The sequence below is a fragment of the Eschrichtius robustus genome, chromosome 1 (genome assembly GCF_028021215.1).
Source record: "Eschrichtius robustus isolate mEscRob2 chromosome 1, mEscRob2.pri, whole genome shotgun sequence".
Classification (NCBI taxonomy): domain Eukaryota; kingdom Metazoa; phylum Chordata; class Mammalia; order Artiodactyla; family Eschrichtiidae; genus Eschrichtius; species Eschrichtius robustus.
In genome coordinates this window covers 189,156,707-189,180,338 of record NC_090824.1, presented here as the reverse complement: position 1 = coordinate 189,180,338, position 23,632 = coordinate 189,156,707, and the positions used below count along the sequence as shown (strand labels likewise).

Below are 23,632 nucleotides of genomic sequence, written 5' to 3'. Positions count from 1 at the left end.
TTTTTTTTTTTTCGGAAAGCCCTTCTTAATATAGCACTGCTCTCAAGATGTGTTCTCCTGCTCTTCCACAACACTAATTAAAATGAAAGCTAACGCGGGGGTTGGTGGCACCCAATTAAACATGGATCAAAAGCCATGCGTTATGAATGATCCCCACATTCAGTATTCTTTCTCTCTTTTTCTGTATCCTGTATGATTAATGTAAACTGGATGTCAAGTTTACAAGTAAAAACTACACCCCCTTGAATTTAGTCTTTTTTCACTGAGTCCGTGCCACACATCGTACCACGTAATCTTCCAGATCTGCTGAAATACACCTCCCCCACCCTCTAAGCCACAATGCAAAATATCAGTCTTCTGGGAAGTATTTCCAGGCCAGCTCCTTCATCTGGTCCCTTGAGAAGCATCATCTGTTAAGTATCACAGCGCTCCTTCTGGATATTTTTTTACTGTTGTTTTCCATCACATCCAACTTTAGATGACTATTGTTTCCCTTTGACATATCTAATAGTATTTGCAATTTCTGAGAACAAGAAATGTTTTTATACTGATTCTTTCAGTCCTATCATATTCTTTATTCACAAGCCTCTGGTAGTTCATTAAACACATACTCACACATACACTAATATACATTCTCCAAATACACTGTGTAATCCCGTTATGACATGTGCTCCTTTCATCTGGAGGCACTGCTCTGGCAATAGAAACATTTTCTCAATTTCTACCTTTCTCAGATACACACCATGATTGATGCCATTGCTTCTCTTGTGCCAAATTCCTTTTCTTCCCCAAACTGATTAAAGGCTGATCTAATCAGGAGGCTGGTACTTCAGCCATTCTGGGATCACCACTGAATTTCTTACATATTGATGCTGGGCAAACTGCTCCCCCATTCCAGTCCTTCCTTATTTCTTCAATGTTTTGGAGTATCTTTGGATTCTGTCACCCATCAGAAAGATGGGATAATCTGGAGGGTAAGAGCAAGGCTCCCACACCCAGGTCCTGGTGCTGCTACCTACCTGCTGTGTCACTTTGGGCAAGATCTAACTGCTCTGTGCCATTCTGTTAAGTAAAGTTCATAATAAATAATGCCTACCCCACTGGGTTTGGGGGAGGATGGACTATACTTATATGTGTAAATTGCAACGGTGTCACAATTTTGGTGGCTGCCAATAATCTGTAGTCCTTGTAAGTCTTCTCCACTTTTCCACCACGATAAATAACAGCTGAGAAAACAGTGCTAAAGAAAAGCTGAACATTTAACTAAGATTCTCTACGTGCACGGCAGTCTGTGTAAGGGTATTTCTTCCCTCTTCCTGTTTTGACTTGGTATTATTATTTGCTCTGCATACACTGTATTAGATTTCTTAACTGCCAAGAAGTTGTTTCCTTTTCCCTTAAGATTTAGGCAAGAAATTGGTCTGTAAACCCCAATTCGGTCATTAGTTTAAACAGCTAAATATGTTTCTGATGCTAAACATGGCTATTCTACTGTCATCTTCCACTTTGGATTAGGATAAAGTAATAGCTCTAAAGAGGAAATTCTTAGCTGGGGGTCTATCTCCTTTACTATAACTTATAAGCTTTTCATTTGTGTATTTATTTATTCACAAAACATGCATAATTGTACAAAACCTATCCCCCTCCAATGTTAGCCTTTTACCAGATCCCAAGCCCTCCACTATGTCTATGGTCTTAGTGTATCTGTAGTTCCCATTAGCCTTCCCTTCCAGGCTTTGCTGATACATTGATCCATGAATATCAATGCATATTTGTGAATTTTGAACACTTCACATATCTGGGTTGATCAGGGTTAAGACAAATGGGATAGACAAAAATTTGATTAATTTGGAGCTTTTCATACATGACGGAGGGACTACATCTATCCCCAAGGTATAAATTGATAGCCTGAAATCCATGGCATGAGGCGTGATCCAGTGTGATAGAAGTTCTGCTATGACACAATTAAATTCATCAAAAATAAGTCTAAAGATGTCATTACATGGGGATTAAGAGAGACAAACCATTATGGATAAAAAAAGCTACGAGGATATACTGTACAACACAGGGAATATAACCAATATTTTATAATAACTATAAATGGAGTACAACCTTTAAAAATTGTGGCTCAGTATCTTGTACACCTGTAACATATAATACTGTACATCGGGACTTTCCTGGCGGTCCAATGGTTAGGACTCCATGCTTCCACTGCAGAGGGCACGGGTTGGATCCCTGTTCAGGGAACTAAGATTCCAAAAGCCATGCAGTGCAGCCAAGAAATATATATAGGGGACTTCCCTGGTGGCGCAGTGGTTAAGAATCCGCCTGCCAATGCAGGGGACACGGGTTCAATCCCTGGTCTGGGAAGATCCCACACGCCGCGGAGCAACTGGGCCCGTGTGCTACAACTACTGAGCCTGCACTCTAGAGCCCACGAGCCACAACTACTCAAGCCCGCGTGCCTAGAGCCTGTGCTCTGTAACACGAGAAGCCACCACAATGAGAAGCCCATGCACTGCAACGAAGAGTTAGCCCCCACTCGCCACAACTAGAGAAAGCCTGTGCGCAACAACGAAGACCCAATGCAGCCAAAAATAAATAAATAAAATAAATAAATTTATAAAAAAACCCGAAAAACAAATATATATATATATAGTACATCAACTATACTTCAATGAAAAAAGGTGCCATTATATGCAGATGTAAATATATGTTAATATATTTATATTACATATAAATGTGATTGATTCTAGTGTACAGGTAGGCATAAAGTGTTATGTACAACAAAGTAGATAAAACCATTCATTACATTTGGGAAAGCTAATATAAGGAAATTGGGGTGGGGGAGGATTTCTTTCTGAAACTAAATTCCACAGCCAAAATCTGCATAAACCAAATATCCCTGTAGGTGCTAGAACCAAGATGCTATGGTGAAGGGAAGTGACAGATGCCACTTCTGGGCCAACATATTTAAGAGGCTGTGCAGAACCATTGGCTCTCTCTTTCCCTGTCGTGGTGACTTGGAATCCATGTGTTAAGATGGCATCACCACACCATGGTTATAGCCTGAACCACAAAGTCATTGCAAGGAGAGCTTCTCTGGAGAGGTGTGCAAATAACTGACTTTGTGTGCATGAGAAATAAAACGTTTTTGTGTCATATCAGAAAACCTACAGGGTTTACTTGTTATGCAGCATAATCAAGACCATCCTGATTAACACATCAGTTGTAAGGTATACCTCTCTTCTTGACTCCTTTCTCTTTATAACTCCCATTTGAATGGGGCCAGCCAGCTACTGAAAGCTAGCATGCAGCGGGGAGAAGTCAGCAGAGGTAACCTGCACCCTCGTCTGTGATTTGTGACATCAAACGCCTTCCCCACAATAATATGTTACTTGCTTTGCCCTAAAATCGTGTTACCCTCATTCTTCGTCTGGGAGGCACAGAGCACAGCCCTTGAAATCACAGGCTCCCTGCAACTGGCAGTATTTTGATCTGGTAACACTGCCTCCTCTCATCTATGAACTTGGCTTTTCATCCAGAAAGCTTCCTCTACTGAAGGTAAGGTCAAGATCATACAAATAGTTAGTAGCACACTTTGCTTTTTAAAAACTATTTCACTTTCTACATTCTGTGTATACTTCACAGAAACATTCCATAGGTCCTGATAATTTCCTTGTTTTTTGCAAGACAGAGGTTTTTTGTTTTTTTTTTCCCCCCTCTTTCTTTCCATTGTTGATACCCTTAATTGTTCTCAGTGAGTTACTAAGGAACAGGAGTAAGAATGCCTTCATTCTACCACCTGGAAACAGTGCTCACTTCTTAATACCTGCTCTTCTGATTCAAATGCAGTTAAGACTTCTCTTGTCTTCTGTCTTTAACTGTGTGATTTTCATGATTCTTGACAAAATCAGTTATATACCATCTGATAAGGAGATGTCAGTCAAAGGACTGGATGTTTATTTTTTAATTGACGTAGAGTTGATTTACAATATTGTGTTAGTATCTGGTGTACAGCAAAGTGATTCAGTTATATATATATGTTTTTTCAGATTATTTTCCATTATAGGTTATTATGAGATATTGAATATAGTTCCCTGTGCTATACAGTAAATCCTTGTTGCTTATCTATTTTACGTACAGTAGCTTGTATCTGTTAATCCCATCTTCCTAACTTATCCCTCCTCTCCTCCCTTTCTCCTTTGGTAAACAAAAGTTTGTTTTCTATGTCTGTGAGTCTGTTTCTGTTTTGTATATAGATTCATTTGTATTATTTTTTAGATTCCACATATAAGTGATATCATATGATATTTGCCTTTCTCTCTCTGACTTACTTCACTTAGTATGATAATCTCTAGGTCCATCCATATTGCTGCAAATGGCATTATTTCATTCTTCTTTACGGCTGAGTAATATTCCATTGCATATATATACCACATCTTAAACCAACTGACTGTTGATGGGCACTCTGGTTGTTTCCATGCCTTAGCTATTGTAAATAGTGCTGCTATGAACATTGGGGTACATTTATCTTTTCAAATTAGAGTTTTTGTCTTTTCCTATGTATGCCCAGGAGTAGGATTGCTGGATCATATGGTAGCTCTATTTTCAGTTTCTTAAGGAAACTCCATACTGTCTTCCATAGTGGAGGAAGGGATAATGTTGAGCTTGAACTTGAAACTCTAGTTCCAAGTTCCATAGTACAGCTCTTCACTAATGGATAAAGTTCTTTAGAGGCTGTTTAAAAGACTAGCATGAACTAGAACTTGAGATGGTTCTGAGTAAACAGACTGATAGATATCTTCCTTATCTTCACTTCCACAGTTGGCAGCATAATTACATGCAGGCTCCAGATATGCTGGACTACATACAGTAGACAGTGGAAGTGGTGCCCAACTCATCAGGAACGGAGAAAACAGCTCTAGTGTCATTTCCGCACGGACACACAAGAGAGACCTAGGGAGACCTGAGGGGCACTCAGAGACAGCGACAGGTCGGACAAAATGCCTCCTGGACTTACGGACCCCATTTCAGATACTGTCATTGTTCATGTGCTTATCTCCTTATTTTAACCCTCCACAATGTTCATGTTAAAGGAAAATAACCTTTATAGCTCTCTCACTCTTTGTACTGAATGGAAGAACACATTAGACTTTTAAGTTAAAATGTACAGTGGTCCCTGGGAGCCATGGGGGATTGGATCCAGGACCCCCCTCGGATACCAAAATCCAAAGATGCTCAAGTCCCTTACATAAAATGGCATAGTATTAGCATATAACCTATGTACGTCCTCCTATATACCATAAATCATCTAGGTCACTTATAATACCTAGTACAATAGAAATGTTATATAAATAGTTGTAAATATAATGCAAAGGCTATAGAAGTAGTTGCCAGAGCTCAGTAAATTCAAGTTTTGCTTTTTGAAACTTTCTGGAATTTTTCTTTCCCAATATTTTCTATCTGCGGTTGGTTGAATCCAAGGATGTGAAAGCCGCAGATACGGAGGGCCGACTGTGTTCCTCTTTCCTCCAAAGATTTGACCACATTAGATATAAGAATACACATAAACTAATACTCTGTAGAATACTATATACCTAGTTAGTTAAATAGAAATTCTGTGTGTAACTAGGAATAAGGACTGAAAAATTATTTTCAGAAGGGTTTCTGAGACTAGGAGCGGACAGCTGGCTTCTGTAGGAGAGAGGCCAGTTGGACATCTGTTTCTTCACTAGAAAAGACATGAAAGAAGAGCATTTCCAAACTGTAGACTGACACAGTGACGATGACCGAGAGAGATGGCTGAACTACAGACCTTTCTGAACTCAGAGCTATTTCAAAAAAGTAACTTTCTGTCAAGGTAAAATATATACTCGAATCTATTTTCTATGGTTATCTCATATGCTCGGGAACTGAATAAAATTTCTCTTTTTAAAGAAATGGCAATGGAATGAATGTCTCTATTGCCTGACCCACTGTGAGCTACGTAATTTGTTATCAAAACTTTAGAAAAATGAAAGGCAGAGGAAGCAAACACCAAGGTCAATAACAAATGGAGAGACCACAGACTTGGGAAATTCAGACTCTGGCCGACCTGCTGGCTTCTTGACTTGAGGGTAATTGTTTATTTAGCCTTCCTTAGCTTCTCAGCCTCAGTCCCTTCTGACTGACCAAACTGTCATCAATCTCTTTACCCCTGGATTCCCCACCGCTCTCTATCTGTACCAAACAAATGGTACCTATCACATTCTAATTGTATTAGAAATATTCACTCGTTCATTTATTCATTCAACAAAAATTAATCATGCCTAATTTTGGTTGTGTGCTCCCTTAAATGCTGACTTTACAAAGGTGATTCAGACAAAGTTCTTGCTCCAAAAGCATATTTTAGATGGGAGAAGAAACATAAGTAAAAGCACAATAAAGGCACGATTAGATGCTACAATACAGGTACTGCAAGATGCTATGACCAGCTCAGCAGGTGTGACATTTAGGCTGGATCTGGAAAGATTAGTCTCTGTATGTGAATGCCTTATTTCTTTTACTGACTTGAAGGCAGGGGCCGTGCCTCTTTGTCTGTATTTCTCACAATGCCTTTTCCATGGTAGCTGCCAAATAAATATATATGGGATGAATAAGTGAAAGAAATCCAAATTTGAAGCTTTTAGTGAAGGAAAAATACAAGCGAGTTTCAGAAATATAACAAAATTGTGCTCTGACAATGGGAAAAATTAACACCTTCAGGAACTCAAATATGTGTTGATAAAAAAGTGAAATGACTTTAAACACTAATTGGAAAATAAGAGCCTCCGAGACTCTTCTTTCGGACATCACAAATCAGAATACTGTAATGCTAAGAGCTGCCACTGAAACAGGAAGAGAATCCGTCATTTTCTTTCTCAATACTCTGTGATACAGGTATTATCTTCCCTTGACAAATGAGGTAACTGAAACAGAAAGATGAAGTCATCAGCTCCAAATCATACACCGAGCATATGGTGGAGAGTGGACTCCAACCCAGTCCTGCCGGACCCCAGAGCCAAGCCTTTCGCTGCCAGATGATGCAGCTTCACAGCCTGACCGCCTCACAGGAGTATGCTGGGGAGTAATAAAGGTTCCGTCTACTGTATGCAGATAAGCTCTGTCCTGCAATACTGTCATCTGCATTTTTTAAAGATAGTAGAAGAGACTAAAGGAAACCTTTGTGCTTTTCAATAATTCAGACTGAAGAAAATTCTTGACTGACTTATTCTCAAAGTCTCCACTATAAGTTTTCAACCAGGAATCCTCCAAGTGTTTGAATTCATATTTCAAAACATAAGGCGTGCTCTGATTCTCCTGATGTTTGATACCAAGGAATTAGAACCTGGATCCCCTTAGCACCAAGATATTTCATGTATAGTACCGGATACAGCATTTTCGTCACGCTATTCTTGATTTCGCTCACTGGCACTCTTCTCACTAAGGCCACCTTTATGGGAAGCAACCAAGAAAACAGCCACCAGAAGAGTATGTGGTGTTTACAAACTCCATATCTGGAAAGCGCATCAGACTTGTGATATTTGCATTCCTCCTTGTGGCCGGTCACGTGATCTTCCTGTAAAGGAAGCCTGGAATAATCCATTGTCAGAAGGTCAGGGAGGAACAAAGGGTGTTGTGGAGAAGAGGATAGGAAAGAGGAAATGGGCAGTAGGAGAAAAAGAATGAAAAAGACAGAAGGTGAAGTGCTGTCCATAGGAATTTCCTGAGTCGTCACCTAAGCTTCTCTCTACTGTTTACAATGCTGATTAAGGTTCCTTTGCAACACAGCAGCAGAAGGAAAAACGTATACACAGATCCAGCATCAGAGCCTTTCCCCTTTTGGACAGTCAGCTTGGAATACACAAGAACTCATCTCAAATTACCCAACGAAGGGGCAGCTGACCAGCCGTGGCCAGACTACATTATGGCGGAGATGCAAGTGACACGAGATTGGAGCTTGAGGCCACTCAGCCACATTCATTACTCTCTGTCTTTTGACACCATCGCCCTTTACAACCTTCTGGTTATTTTTAGGCTCCCCATATAATAACTTTATCCAAAGCCATCATCATCATGGTAGTAGCAACAATTATGACATCACAAATAATAACAGTTACAGCAATTGAAAAAATTTTTAAATGGAAAATTTACCATTTTTGACAGACTAATTTCTATATTTCTTTGCAAAATAATACATTTTAACTTCAAAAATATACATTTGCCTTCCTCACTCAACACAAATCAACTCTCTAGCCTCCTTCACCCAGATTGCTGTCCCTATAGTCTCTTTCTCTCTGTCTCTCTCTCTCTCTCTCACACACACACACACACACACACAGACACACACACACACACACACCCCATGTCCCTTACACCCAATACACAGACCATACTATCTGCTCTATACGCAATGATTTTCAACTAATAGAACAGTGGAATAAACAAGGATTTAGACTTAACTGGATTCAAATTCCAACTTTTCCTTAGCAAATTGTATAACTGTAACTGTCCTGAGTTTCCTCAATCCGAAGAGCACTGGATAAAGTACGATGCCTCACATATTATGACACAGAGAGAGGCACAAACTCCATTAATTAAATGGATAGTGTCCAATTATCAATAGAAAATAGAGGTATTTTTGTTATATGTCAATTATATCTCAATAAAACTGGGGTGGGGAGATAAATTTAAAAAATAAATAAATAGAAATGAAAGAAAATGGGGTATTTTCTATATATGCTTGAAATGAAGATGGCCATCCTTTTCTTATTTACTGAAGAATTAATCTGCTCATCGCTACATCAACCCGGATTCTTCTTTTGTTTCTCTTCTTCTGGGCCTGCTGCCTCTTGGGAATGTGAACTTTTCAACATGCAGTTCATGAGGCATATTTCACATTTTTAGGCACTCTGATAAAGATTTCATAGAAGAGAAGCTTCCATTTCAAGGCGCACAGGAGACTGAGGATAAAGTATAGATTTAAATTACTCAGGCTGGTGCCCATCTCCATTTCCACGGACGATCAAAAGCTGAGTTAGACATCGCTTTTGTAACTAACTGGCAAAAGAGCAGACTTAAAACACAGAGCTTGTCTCTACCTGTCTCTCTACTAATTTCAATTAGTGTCGAAATCAATAACAGCCTGCCCTTGTCCCCGACCAGTCCTATGGCTAAGTGTGCTCTGCTTCCGTTACCATGGTCTCCATCCGCAGATGGAGACGCCTATCTGTGAGGGGTACAGAGGAGGGTGGCCCCCCATCTCCTGTAACCCCAAACCCACGCTGTCTGCTAAAAAGTAACTACACACAGACAAGAAACAAAAACATCCTGAGCCACAGTCGGGTGATATCTGTATGGCTGTCAAGATAACCTGAGAAAACAGGTAGCTGATGACAGCAGAAAGCCAAGCGTGCAAAAGGAAAACATCTCCGATTAGAAAAGAAAAACGAGCAGGAAACAAAACCCTAATGTCAGCTTTTTAAGGAAAAGGGGTTTATCACAAGTCTACCCCTTTGCATGCTCTGTTTTAGCCTGAAAAATGTATGTACGTATGTATGCATGTATTCATTCATTCACTGTGCCCAGCACTCAGTGCTATCGGGGTACACATTAGTTGGTCCCGTGCTTTACTCAGTCAAGTGATACCCGTGCATTGCCTTTCCATGTATTTGTGGTTGAACCTGGGACGCTCTTTTAGGGGAATTGCATATTCTCTGGGTCTCTCTTCTCTCACCTCTGGTTCTCTTACTGTTGCTGGTAAAGAGGGCTGAGCCATCAGGTCAAACCAATCTGCCTCCTTCCCATAACCCCCCAAAGAGATCTGGGACAACGCAACAGTGGGCACAATCCACTCAACTATTTGTTTCCCCTTTAAACTGAAGGTCTTTACTTTCCCTCATGTTCATTAAAGAATGAGCTTTGCACGGGGAGGGGGAATCGGATGAAGGTGGTCAAAAGGTACACACTTCCAGTCATAAAATAAATAAGTACCCGGGATGTAAAGTAAACATGATAAACGTAATAACACTGTTGTAGGTTATATATGAAAGCTGTTTAGAGAGTAAACCCTAAGAGTTCTCATCACAAGGAAAAAAAATTTTTTTCTATTTCTTTCATTTTGTATCTAAATGAGATGATAGATGTTCATTAAATTTTCTGTGATAATCATTTCATGATGAATGTAAGTCAAATCATTATGCTGTATGCTTTAAATGTACAGCGCCATAGGCCAATTATATCTCAATAAAAGTGGAAGAAAAAGGAAAAAAAAAAAAAAAGAATGAGCTCTGCAGAGTGAAATGGCAGCATATTTGTACCTGGTCTCTCAGCCTCTCTTGGTGGCCCATGATGGCTGTGGCATGATGGGGGTATTTCTGCTTTAGATGTTCTAGGAAAGCTTCTCTCTTACGATCCATCTCTGACGTTTGCATTCCCAGTATTTCTTTGGAACTTCGAGGTCCACCTAGGGTGTGTCTCCTTGGGATGTTTCGGGAAGATTTGGAAGCTGAAACACGACTGTTTCCATTAGAAAGGCGTTCCTTGGTTCTGCGACATTCTGCATCTTCTAAGGATGCTACCTGAAGACTGCTCTTTCCTTGTTCTGAAAAACAAAAAAGATACACCTCACAATTAATGATTTCACACTAGAAATCTCATTTACAGAGCACCAAGAGCATTTGTGGCAGCTGTTAATACATGAATGCAACTTAGCACATTTGTGCGTGTGTGTGTGTGTGTGTGTGTGGCAAGAAGGGGAGCAAATCAACAATTGAAAGAAATATGCAAAACTGCACTTTAGAAAGCAAGATGTTGCAGCAAAATCTCTACAATTTCTGACTCTTTCCCTGAGGTTATTCAAAACGAGAACCCCTGGTCGGACTAGTTTGCAGGCAATTTGGGTTACCCTTCACCTTCATCTGTAATTACAGAAAAGTTAACTTCCGTGATTCTGATTATTTCTTTATTTTTAAACACAGTTTCATCCTGGTAACAGGATTTTTTATATTTTTATAATCTGAAGGTGGTTTCTGAAACATTTGTTTTATCTCCAAGACCAAAAATAGCCATTATAATCATGGACATGTGAACCACTTGAAAATTCAGTTTCTCCCTGTTATCACAAACCAAGCAAGCAGAAGAATATTATTACAGGTAATAATCAAGGGGATGTAAAGGCTTAGACACGTTTTACTTGAAACAGATTTTATCTGAAATACTCAATGAAAAGGGAAGAGAGATGGTGCATTTTGAAGGTCTTGACCCAGACACCTGGCCTCTGAGCTGGCCAGGTAAGAACAAGTGATTCCTACTTAGAACTGAGCAACTGAGGCCGGCAATGACCACGCATAGGGAATCTCCACTCATTCTCAGTGGATGGCAAATGGAGTGTCAGGTTTGAATATTCCAGTTAACTGAGAAAGAAGAGTTACTTTTTTTTTTTTTAATGAATTCATTTATTTATTATTTATTTATTTTTGGCTGTGTTGGGTCTTCGTTGCTGTGTGCGGGCTTTCTGTAGTTGCGGCGAGCGGGGACTACTCTTCGTTGCAGTGCGCGGGCTTCTCACTGTGGTGGCTTCTCTTGTTGCGGAGCACGGGCTCTAGGCAAGTGGGCTTCAGTAGTTGTGGCATGCGGGCTCAGTAGTTGTGGCTTACAGGCTCTAGAGTGCAGGCTCAGTAGTTGTGGTGCACGGGCTTAGTTGCTCCGCGGCATGTGGGATCTTCCCGGACCAGGGCTCGAACACGTGTTCCCTACAAGGGCAGGCGGATTCTTAACCACTGCGCCACCAGGGAAGTCCCAGGAGTTACTTCTTAAAAAAAACCCCAAAACAAAACAGAACAAAAACCAGAATAGGAAGAGAAAGTAATAAGCATTCTGAAGTACTTCAGAAGCTTGCAAGTTCTCTTCATGTAGAGCAGTTCATATACAGTAACACAGACGCAGGCAGAGTAAGGTATCCTTGTCCACTGAATTCCCTGGAAAAAGCACAGGGCTGGGTCTCAGGAGTCCTGCCTTTAATCCTAGACTGAGGACAAACAACGGGACCTCTCTCAGCCTCACTGTTTTCATTAATAAAATAAGCATGGTTGAACTGGTATTAGATATGCAAATTTAAATCTTTTAAATACTCTCTATTTGTTAATTTTTTAATTATTTTTTGGCTGTGCCACGCCACGCAGCATGTGGGATCCTAGGTCCCTGACTAGAGACTGAACCCATGCCCCCTGCATTTGAACCATGGAGTCTTAACCACTGGACTGCCAGGGAAGTCCACTTTTTAAAAATTTTTAAAAAAATTTTTTTATTATAAATATACTCTAAATTATTTTTAAAAATAAGTTTCCAATTTAAGAGTGTATTTGCTAATTATTTATCTTTAAAAATTAAGTACAGGGTTTCCCTGGTGGCGCAGTGGTTGAGAATCTGCTTGTCAATGCAGGGGACACAGGTTCGAGCCCTGGTCTGGGAAGATCCCACATGCCGCGGAGCCACTAGGCCCGTGAGCCACAACTACTGAGCCTGCGCGTCTGGAGCCTGTGCTCCGCAACAAGAGAGGCCGCGATAGTGAGAGGCCCGCGCGCCGCGATGAAGAGTGGTCCCCGCTTGCCGCAACTAGAGAAAGCCCTCACACAGAAACGAAGACCCAACACAGCCATAAATAAATAAATAAATAAATAAAAATTAAAAAAAAAAATTAAGTACAGAAAATACACCCAATATTTAAGAGTTCTAGACTAGAGTCTCAGAGAACTAAATCTTGACGCCAGTGATATAAACCAACACGTGTCCAGAGTTTACACATAAACTAGCTCCTCCAGAGGCAATGACACTAATACAGTTTCCCTCTTCTTTACCTAGAAATGCTTGTGTCTAGAACTGTAGGTACAACGCCCTTGCTTAGGCACAGAAAATACTGTAATCTTCGGTTCGTTGTCCTGCTCCAGTTTTTCACCCCTAGATGTGTGTTCTGGGAATAATTCTTCTCGTTTACCCTTCCCTTCTCATTACATGGCTAATTACAGCATCTCCATCAGATACTGATGAGGAAAGCGAAGGAAAAAAATAGCCCAATTAGTTCATTCTACTTTTCATTAGTTTCAGCAGTACGTTTAGAAGGGGAGACGACAGAACTATTGGATTAAAAGATATTGAAAAAAACAAGTAAATAAAAAGGCTCTGGGACTCAGTAAGAAACCAGGGAGGCTCAACTCACTCCTGAAATAATGGAATTGAAATCTGGAAGAATGGGTGGAAATTGTTCCCTTTTCCTCAAATGATGAGAAGAGTCTTCCATTGAAAATCACCTTGAACATGGGAGCACCTCAAGTTACGCAATTATTGAGTGAAGTATTTTTTCAATAGGGAAGGGGATGGCGGTAGGAATTACATAGAAGCCCTGAGTACTAGGCCCTGCTCCACTGCCTACTCCACATGTGGTTTTAGCCAAGCCGTCTGGTGTCTGTCTGTCTTGATTTCCTACCTACAAAATGGAGAGTTCAATAATATTACCTGTGCTATTGATACTGCAGGATCAATAAGAAAATTGTGAGACGAGAACTCGACTGTTTATTACGAGCTTTCATGCATGTGTTTCTTTGGAATTTCCCTTAGCACCCAGCCCATGCTAATCATTAGTAAGCATCCAATAAAGACCTTCGGGTTGGGGAAAAAAAAAAGATATTGGGAGATTAACTATCATTCCATTCATTTAGTTTACCTTCTCATTATATGGGCTCACGTGATGGCTACCTTATTTGTGGTTTCTTCTCTAACGACACAGAGGTAACAGGATCTACGGGATAAAGCCAGGTGCAGAAAATGCCGTATCTCAGGTTGGTAAATATGTGGGCAATCTGAAGAGGTTCAGCCTTACCTTTTTGAGTGAGTGTGTGCATGTGAGTTTTGTATTAGCCAAAATTGTTATATATGTGATATAACACAGCTGACTTCCAAATGGATTTTTACGATTACTTTTTTTTTCTTTTTTCTTTTTTTGACTGCACCGCACGGCTTGTGGGATCTTAGTTCCCCAACCAGGGATTGAACCTGTGCCCCCTGCATTGGAAGCACGGAGTCCTAACCACTGTACCGCCAGGAAATGCCTTTGATTACTTTTGACATCATAAAAATAATATATTTTAAAAGTCATCCAGGACATCTAGATTAATTAGCAGGACAGAATCGCTGGGAAGGTGATTTCTTCACCTGGAAATACCACACAAATATCCCCATCCACCCATAAGGATAAACACTCCTGTTCTTCAGCTACCAACAAGGGCAGAAAGTTCCACTCGGCCTTGCTTTGCCACACAGACTCACAAGAACTATTCTGTTTCATCTCAGGATCCTCAGAAGGGGTCAAAACAGCCAGAACAGCAGTCCCTTGGAGACTGAAAAGAGTTTTGCACGTTCTTTGAAATAAATCGGGAAAGGAGCGGGGAGGGGCAGAGCTGGAGTTCAGAGTCGATCTGTCACCATCCACCTTTGAGCAGCCCCCAACTCTGTGACCCTCCAAGCCCCACCCTTCCTAACACTGCCCACTAAGAAGGTCACGTCAATCTTAGGTTACTTTTCCATTTTTTTCTGTCTTGTGGATTCTTCTAAAATGTCTCCAGGGGCTTACGGAGGTTTAAGGCGAGGTGGAGGACAGCAGCGAAAGGCACCAGTGCACAGCCCGGGGCAGACATCTAACTGCCCTGGGCGCCCACTCCCTCCCCGGCCTCACCTGCCTGCCCCTCACTCAGCTCTGGGCCCCACCTGCTCACGGGGCCCCACCAGGCCCCTGCTCCACTTTCACGGCACCCGTAACAACCCAACGCCGTTCCCACACGAAGCCTCCCGGTCACTGGAGCCTTTCCCACTACGAGACTCAGTTCTTGGAAGCTACCAACTCCCACGCCCGAGGGACAGGAGACGGCTCTCCCGTTCAGGTCATCTGGGGAGAACGGGATCTTTCAGCCGAGCAGGAAACAAACAAAGGGGAGCAGCAGAGGGTGTGTGGTCACAGTTCCTCAGCGCGGAGTCAGAGGTCTCAAGTCCCACCCATTCCGCACTATCCACATGGACACGCTGCCCAAGGCGTGGAAACAGAAACACAGTTCTAACCTTGCCTGCAGTGCGCTTTGGTGCTAACATTTAAGTCTGGGTGTGTCAAGCTGTTTGCTATTCTGGGAATCGGTGTCAAACAAATAATGAAGCTGGAGCCTGAAGACAAGGCTTCCAGTTTTCCCTCCCTGCCCCTCCCCAGCCCAGAGCCATCCCTCCCAGCAGCTCGTTTCCAGCAGGGCCAAGAGCAAGACGGGAGCTTCCAGTGGAGAATGGCCCCTCCAACCTTTCCCAAGCAGGAGTGGGTGGGGATCAAGAGGGCAGAAGTGCCAGAGAGAGACTCTTCTGAGTTTCAAAGGGCCTCCTGGCTGGGATGGAGACTTCTGGAAAGGAAAAGTAGAAAGTGGGGACATGGGGAGGGGCAGGTATGTACCAGGTATGCCGGGGAGGTGGTGGATTATGGAAGATGGGTCATCCAAAGGTAAACACCCACACAGCAAATCATCCTGCAGGCGGGAGACGGCGGGAGCTGCCGAGACTGGCTTCTTGGCCCCCGCTCGGGTTGCCTGGGCTGGGTCGGCTGACCTGCAGTCCGGGATCTGGACCTGGCATCATTTAGGCATTCCACGCCTGCCTGCTACCTGAGAGCCAGGAACAGGGCTGATGGCTTTCCTGACACTGTATTCCTGGGTCAGATTAGGCAGGCCCTGGCCTCCTAGGGAAGGAGTCCCCCACTGCTTCACAGCGGCTGCTGGTCAGCTGTCTCTAAGGTGTCGCTTTTTCAATTGTGCCGGGATGCTCTCTTGCATCGGAACATCGCGGGGAGTTGCAGCTTTGACTCGCTGTACAATCTATCTGGATCTACCACGGCAGCAGCCACATTTTGTCTGTCCGTGTATTCAAACCATAACATACTCCTGTGCACACAGAAGAAAAGTGCATTTTCCAGTCCCCTTCATCTAGCTGGGGCCTTGTTCTAATCCCGGTCAATGCAATGTGGGCAGAAGTGACGTGGGCCACCAGTAGTCCTGGCCCCTGACCTCCTGAATAATCTTCCGTGCCCTTTCTCTTTCCCCTTTGGCCGGTTAAATGCAAAAGCTCCAGCAGAAGCCTCCCAGAGCCTGGGGAATGGCGTCATAAGTAGACAGAAGGAACCTAGGTCCCAGGGTGGCCTGGAGGTAAACCATCTAGCAGATCCACTCGGCCAAGAATGTCCACATTCCACTGTGTTCAAAAAAATTAACCTTGATTATGCTAAACCACAGACATTACAGCAATCAGGTTATCTGACTCCTATGTATCACATATTCTGTTGGGGGCCCACAGGGTTCCTCAGTTTGCCAGCTCTCTTGTTAATATCATAAAGATCACCACCAGAGACAAATTGGCACAGAAATTACAGCTGAAACCAGATCATTATGTACATTCCTCTAAAAACCTTACGAAATTTTAAAAAAGAGAAGGTTTCTGGTAGAGATTTTAGACAAAATAGCAACAGCCCCTCCCCTACCCAGGAAAGCATTCTTGTCTCAAAGGTTGGTTTGCTGATTAATTGATTGATTCATTTTTTGCAAATATTTATTGAGTGACTGCTCCAAACACTGAAAGGAGTTAGGAAGTGTAGTGAAATGGCGATCTAGACAGACTTAATTCCCTTCCCTCAAAGAGGATCCACATTATAATTAGGGAGACAGACAACGAACAGATAATGTGTATATAAATGTCACATAGCGATAAGTGCTCTGAAGGGTAAAGCAGGATAAGAGACAGAAACTGATGGGGTAATTTTAGAGGAGACCGGAGCAGAGACCAAAATGCCTGGGACTCCCCGAGCTTGCACCCTGTGGAGCTGCCAATACTATTTTTTTTTCCGGCTTCACTGAGATATAATTGACATATAACCTTGTCTGAGTTTGAGGTGTACAGTGTATTGAATTGATACACTTATATATTGTGAAATGATTACCACCATAGTAAATACTAGTATCTTAAGACACGGGAGAATCAGGGGTGGTAGAGGTAAGCAGGTGGCTGACTGCACTTCACTTGCACAGGGGTTTCAAGACCTTTGAAGGCCAGAGCGAAAGCAGTCACCTCAGGGCTGCTGTGGGCAGACATGCATCCCCGGGAACCCCCAGGACCACTCTGAGGCGCCCAGGGCCTTCAAAAGAAGTGTGATACGGTTAGATTCAAATTCAACTGCTAATTACTAAGCACCTCTCTGCACTTGGAAGTACCCTTTCACACTGTTATTACTCACTAGCTGACGATTTAGCCCTGGGAGCCTCATTTATAAGAGCTATTCTCGAGGTGACCATATGCGCCCAGTTTGCCAAACAGTTCTGGGTTACAACTGTCGTCCCAGCGAAATTATTTATAGCATTCCCCCCTTTCACTCTCAAAACTGTCTCGGTTTGAACAAGTTACATGATCACCCAAGGGATCCTTATCTATTGTAGATTGATAAACTCAAAGCCCGGGGGTGGTATAATTAGCCTTCAGTTCAGCGCATATTTCTTGATCGCCTGTCTCATGCCTGGTGCTCAGTTAGGTGCTGGGGATGTGAAGACAAAGAAGGCATGTTCTCTGCCCCCGAACACCACACTGCCACCAGCATTACGATGCCAAATACGATCAAGTGTGCAAGGATAGGAATGGGCGTGTGGTATCTCGGGTGATGCGGGCATCAGAGGCCTGGCCTCCCTTGCGTGGGCCTCTTGCGCATCAAAGAACTGGAGATGAGGCCACACTCCTTCACAGCACCATTTTCACCCAGGACTCAACCGGATCTTAGAAATCTAACCGGGATTCTTAGCTCCCTTCCACAATCTCTCCAGCCACCACTTCCAGCCTCCCTGACCTCTAAATGCTGGTGTGCCCTGGGGCGCATCTCTGGGACCTTTCCTTCTGCACATGGACCCAATCCTAATCCATCTTTCACAATCCCCGGTCCCCTCTCCTCAATTCCAGCCATGAATATCCAAATCGCAATCAACATCTCCACTTGGATGCCTGATAAGCCTCTCGATCCTACCAAATCCATAAGATTTTCTGCTCTACACCCACTTGCAAGCCATTAAACACCCTCTCAGCTACTCCTCTCAAACACTTTCCCATTTAGGTAAATGGCAACTCCCCAAAGGCACAGACCAAAATTTCTGAACTCATCTCTGACTCCTCTGTCTCTCATATACCCCACATCCAATCCCTTGGCAAATCTGGTTTCATCCTCAATACTCTACTACCCTACCCGCTGGTCCAAGCTAGGGCCTGGTTTACTGTGGAAGCCTCCCAACTGGGCTCCCTGCCCTCCCCCACTCCCACTGGGGTGATTCTCAGTACAGCACCCAGGATCTACCCTTTATGAGACCACTCAGACCTGCCAGCAGCTCCCACCTCCCTTGAAACGGAAGCCCAAGTCCTTACTACACTCTCACAGGCCCTACCTGATACGGCCTAGAATTATCTCTTAACCTCTTTTCTTCCCGTCCTTTCCCCACTCTGTTCTTTGAAAATGCTCTTCCTGTTCCTTCCCTCACTTCTTTCGGGGATGCTTGTTCAAATATCACAGCACTGACGTTCTCCCTAATGACCTTACTATGGGTTCACCCCCTGCCCCCTCCCCACACTCAATCCTCCCTTTCCCTGCCTTATTTTTCCCCATGGCCTTATTTCCACCTAACAGAGTTACTAGCTAAAATAAAAGATGCCCAGTTAAATTTGAATTTCAGATAAATAACAAATAATTTTTAGCATAAGTATGTCCTGAATATTGCATGGGATATACTGATACTAAAAAATTATTTGCCATTTATCTGAAATTCAAATTTAACTGAGCATTCTGTATTTTTCTTTGCCAAATCTGGTAACCCTGCCATCTAATATGCCATCTATTTTCCTTATTTGTTCATTGTCTAGCTCCACCACTCCCCTTCCCCCCAAACTTGGCCCTTTGAATAAAAATTCAATGAAGGCAAGTGTTTTTAGTCTATTTTGGTCATTGCTGTATCCCCAGCAGCTAAAACAGTAACTCCCAAGTAACAGACGCTCAATATTCATTGAATGAATGAATAAAGAAAGTGATCACACTCAGTCTGACCGTCTCCAGCCGCTGAAGTATCTTCGAATTGCTATGGTTGTTTGAAAGTCGTTTCTTAAATCGGTCCCACTCTTGTTGCCCCTCTAGATTCTGAGTATTTTTATTTCAACAGAAGCGCAGAGGTTGAATTCTTGCTGTAGGATCCTGTCTATCAAAATGGGGAGAGAAAGGGAGGCGAGGGAGCCCCACTGAGGAGAGCGTGGTGCTTTGGAAGCACAAACACAGCCGGCTAGTTGATGGCTATGCGACTGGGATTCTCCAGGGTTTACTGGTCTTAAGGTTTCCTGCATTTCACTGGTGGGGGGCTGGGAGTGTGTGTGTGTCTATCTCTTCTAATTAATTGCATTTTCTTCTGTCTGGCTTAGTTTTGCATTTTCGGTGTGGATGAGTCATTTGTTACTTCCCTTTTGCCTTTTTAAAAAACACACACCTTTCCCCCTGTGCATTGTTGCTTCTCCCACGCACATCACAGCAGCCCCGCAAACACCATTACTAACTGGCCCCCGGATGAACCTGGGGTAGGCTGGGGGCTGGGGGCTTCTCGATTGTTTGGTGTCTGAACATGCTGCCTGTATGATACTGCAGGGTAGGCTCTGGAATCACAGATGTCAGACACTGGACAGCAAAGGAGTCCTTTCTCCACTGCAACCCAACCCCACTGCAAAATTTCTTTGGAACAACATAAGCTTCTGGAAATTCCCTACGGAAAACACAAGTCTATTATAAACACAAAGGGAAACTGCTCGGAGAAATTTTACCAAAATTATCTAACAGCTCCCAACTTTTGAATTAAAACATACAGAAAATTCACCGAGTTTTCCATCTCTCCCCCACTTGGACAAGTGCACCCCTGCTGTTCCGATCTGGAAAAGAAAACAGCCCCAAACTCTGCGATTTAACTCTCAAATACGACAAAACTTGCATCCAACGTGCCTTTGCCTCATGGAATCCCCCAACCAATGAATGGAAGCGTTGCCGTCCCAGAGAGAGCTTTCCAGAAAGAGCTCCTCTCTCCCACGGCTGGAGCAGTGAGTATGAAAAGCTGCTTTTAGCGATATATTTGTCATTGCCTAGAGATCTAGCACGTACTGACGGCTTACGGGGCTACAAACGTGACATCACCCCGCCACTTCTTTTGCTGCTTAAGCAAATCCTTCCAGAGATAAAGTCCAGCTCACAGCTCTCCACTCAGTTTGGGAAACGCACCACCCCAAGAAATACGCCTTTTCTGTGCCAGGCACCCGGTCTGCAGTTCTAAAAAGCAGCAGCCAGCGGCGAGGGACACGCGGAACCGTAACTCCATCTTTGAATGAGCCTGTTACTTACCCTGCATCTGTCTGCTGTCTGCTGAGTAAGGAAGGCACGGCTCACATTTCTGGCTTTCATTTTCTTCCATTGTCCCTGCCTACGGCCCAGGCCCTTCGCTGGTCTTTAAACTTCAGAGCGCAGTTCTGAAAAAGCTCCCAGAAAGCGCCTGGAAGGGGGCCCGGGGGTGGGGAGGAGGGGACGGTGCGAAACCCCACCCCAAACTACTCTCCACTCCGGTACAAAGTCTCTCTCGCCGGGGAAAACTGCATTCCAGCGCCGGGCCTCCCGCGTCCCCCCGCGCGCGCGTCCCCGCGTCCGTCCTTCTGTCCGCCCGCCCGCGGGCCGGGCCCCCGAGGAACGCGGGCTGTGCCCCGGCCAGCCCCGCGCCGCGCGCTCCCGTCGGCCCCAACAGGTGATGCGCTCTCCTGCCCGGGACCCGCACGGCCTGTGGCCCTTGCCACCAACTGCGGCGACTCCGCAGCCTAGGAAGGAAAACATTTCCCAGGATCGCCGGCAGGAGCCTTTGCTGGAAGCCGGTTCTCCCGTCTCTTTAATCTCAGACACAGAATCAGCCTCCCCCATAGGCTGATATCCAGAGAAATAAACAGCCGACTGCGGAACGTCCCAAATTTCAGTGAAATCCCATTTTAAAAGGACAATGAGAAAGACAGGGTATATGCTGAAGGTTCTTGAGTAAACACTTCCCGGCACCAACTGTTTAGAGCTTGATTAACAGAGGCAGCTGACTTTTCACGCAATCAATTTCAATGTCTTCAGCTGGACTTTTAAAAGTTTGTACTCCTTTCCCTACACTTTCTCGACTCTTCTTCCTCTCCCCAACACACACACACACACACACACACACACACACGTTGATCACAAATCTGAAAACTAAACTAGTAAAATCAACCTTTTGAATCTCTCCAGTTAATTACTTTAAAATATTTGAATGGATTCAATGCTTTTCTTTGGAAGGGACAGAGTTACATCCAACTTACTCATTCTCCCTTTAAACTACCTACAAATATTTATTTTGTTCTTTACCCAGTCCTTGAAACACTGGCAAATTTCCCAGAAAGTGAAAAGAGGAGGCACAGTATCCACACACACACACAAAATACGGGAAAATAATCTGAGCAACGTGGGTGCTGCTGTTTCAGATATGGACAAGTAACACACTCACTGGTAGGGAGAGCGTGATATTTTAATCTGTAGGAGCCCCATCATTTTGGGGGGTGGGGAACACAGTGGTTAGGCCGCTGACCATAACTTGACCCAGTTTACAGGTCATTCAGGCAAGGTTTTAAATTTAGATGAAGAATGTGTACAGAACAATGGCTGGCCTATCCTCCAGATTCTGACCTTGAGTCACCTGTGTGCTTTGGCAGCGTGGGGGACATATTTTGGCCATTTAGGAGAAAAAAGATTCAGAAGGCTGTAAAGGACAAAGAAAAGTCATCCTGCCGGGAAGTGAGCTCCAGTCACATCAGGAAGGGAAGAAGAGACCCCTCAACTCCTAAAAGAATTTTTCTTGAAACCCAAGAAGTGGTAGATCATCCAGAAAGTTAAAGCCAAGCCTGGTAGCACGAAGGCAGGCAGTTGGGTTTGAAGGGGCAGGTAACTCAAGGACTCCGTGACTTTGCAACAGAATGACCTGGTAATCTTGCTTTAAGGAGGAACTAATCTTAAACAGTTTCTGTACTGGTGGCCTGCGGCAAAAGCCAGACGAATCTCCTTTTAACCTGACTATTTCCTTGGGTACAAAGTGCTTCTGAAGGAGGGATCTGTGTTCAGGCCCCCAGGTCCAGATTATCCGGATCCTTGTATAGATGTTGTGTATTTGTCTTCAGATGATTCACGCCAGAAAGGACGGGGGCGGGGAGAGACAGCAACTCTGCAGCACCAGATCACCAGCCTAAACCAGACGTCCCTGGGCTTTGGGCTCGGACGCCAACCCGACTTGATGTGGCGTGTGCAGAGCCTGCTCCTGGCACTTGCTACCTGTCACTTGACACAGTACAGAGGCAAAGGAGAGTACAGGGTCCCAGGATGAAGGAGACAGCAAGGCACCTACAATGGCGGTCCTCGACAACCAACAGCACCCTGCCCTACCTGGGGCCCTTCCAGACTAGCTCAATCCAGGCAGAAAAGATTCATTTTGAGATGCAGATTATGCCTGCCTGGGGCTGTTTGGAAAGTGTGAGAGCAGATGAGCTCCTCTTGCTGATTCCCGGATAAGCAAGATGGGGGCAGCTCTCCCAACCGTCTTGAGCTCTGCTTAGTTTCCTGGCAGCCCAAGGAACCCCCTTGGGGGACCACGTGTCTTAGCTGATCGAACCCTCCCCTCCCCCAAAGCAAAGCAGACTGCTGCCTCTGTAGACATTCCTCGAAGCAGAATTCTCTGGGGAACGCACAAAAGAAAAAGGCATTAGCAGTGAAGATCATTAACATAAATCATTAAGGACCACGAAATTTAGACATATTTACAGTAAAACATGTTCTCCTGGAGTCAAACTTCCTGACCATTCTGTGGGGAAAAGCTTCTTCTCTACTCATTACTGGCCCTTTGTTCCTCCTCCTTGAGAACAGGAACTGGAAACACTTTGAGAGGCTCTGTGTTAATGCCATGGCACTATTCTATACATCTCTCCCCAAAACACACAGCCCTTACTAAGAACTTTTCGTTGATTGTCAGTTTCTCTGAGAGGGGTCTCTGGAAAACAGTAACTGTATTCTACAATCTACATTAGCCTAGTAATTCATATCTTCATGAAACACACTATTATTGTCATTGCCGTTACTGTGGAGATGTTCTTTCTGGAAGAAACACTATTTGAACTAGATGTATACAAGGCTTTTCAGTTTAATTTAATTTCTGGATTAAAAAATTGCTAGGACAAACCAATCTGCCTACTGCCAGACTTTGAAATTTGCTGTGAAAGGCGTAAGGAAAGCGGGAAGAACTTGACATGTGATTTTCTCGCAGTCACATAGAGAGCTACAAGAGGTTACCAGCAGGCTACATTTTCAACTCCATTTCAGTTAACCAGGAAGGGTGCAAGACGATTTCTTGGTTAATGGCTCCATATGTTGGCAATTCATGACTCAAAATGAGCTAAGACACAGAGAAGTGTCATTTAGAAGGAAAGATGGGAC

At 43.7% G+C, this 23,632-nt stretch overlaps 1 protein-coding gene across 12 annotated transcripts in view; it reads right to left on the bottom strand.

Annotated features, from left to right (window-relative positions):
- Positions 1-23,632, bottom strand: part of KIAA1217 (KIAA1217 ortholog) — a 500,420-nt gene that overhangs the window by 306,912 nt on the left and 169,876 nt on the right. For 7 of the 12 annotated variants that reach the window (XM_068561299.1, XM_068561375.1, XM_068561391.1 and 4 more), the window contains exons 1-2: positions 20,495-20,714; positions 10,341-10,624 (exon numbers count right to left, since the gene is read on the bottom strand). In XM_068561299.1, coding sequence (XP_068417400.1) covers positions 10,341-10,624; positions 20,495-20,564 — 354 coding nt within the window. In that variant the 5' untranslated portion in view covers positions 20,565-20,714. Of the gene's footprint in view, positions 1-10,340; positions 10,625-20,494; positions 20,716-23,632 lie in introns of those variants that run through there. The other 5 variants (XM_068561412.1, XM_068561335.1, XM_068561326.1 and 2 more) reach the window with 2 other exon arrangements.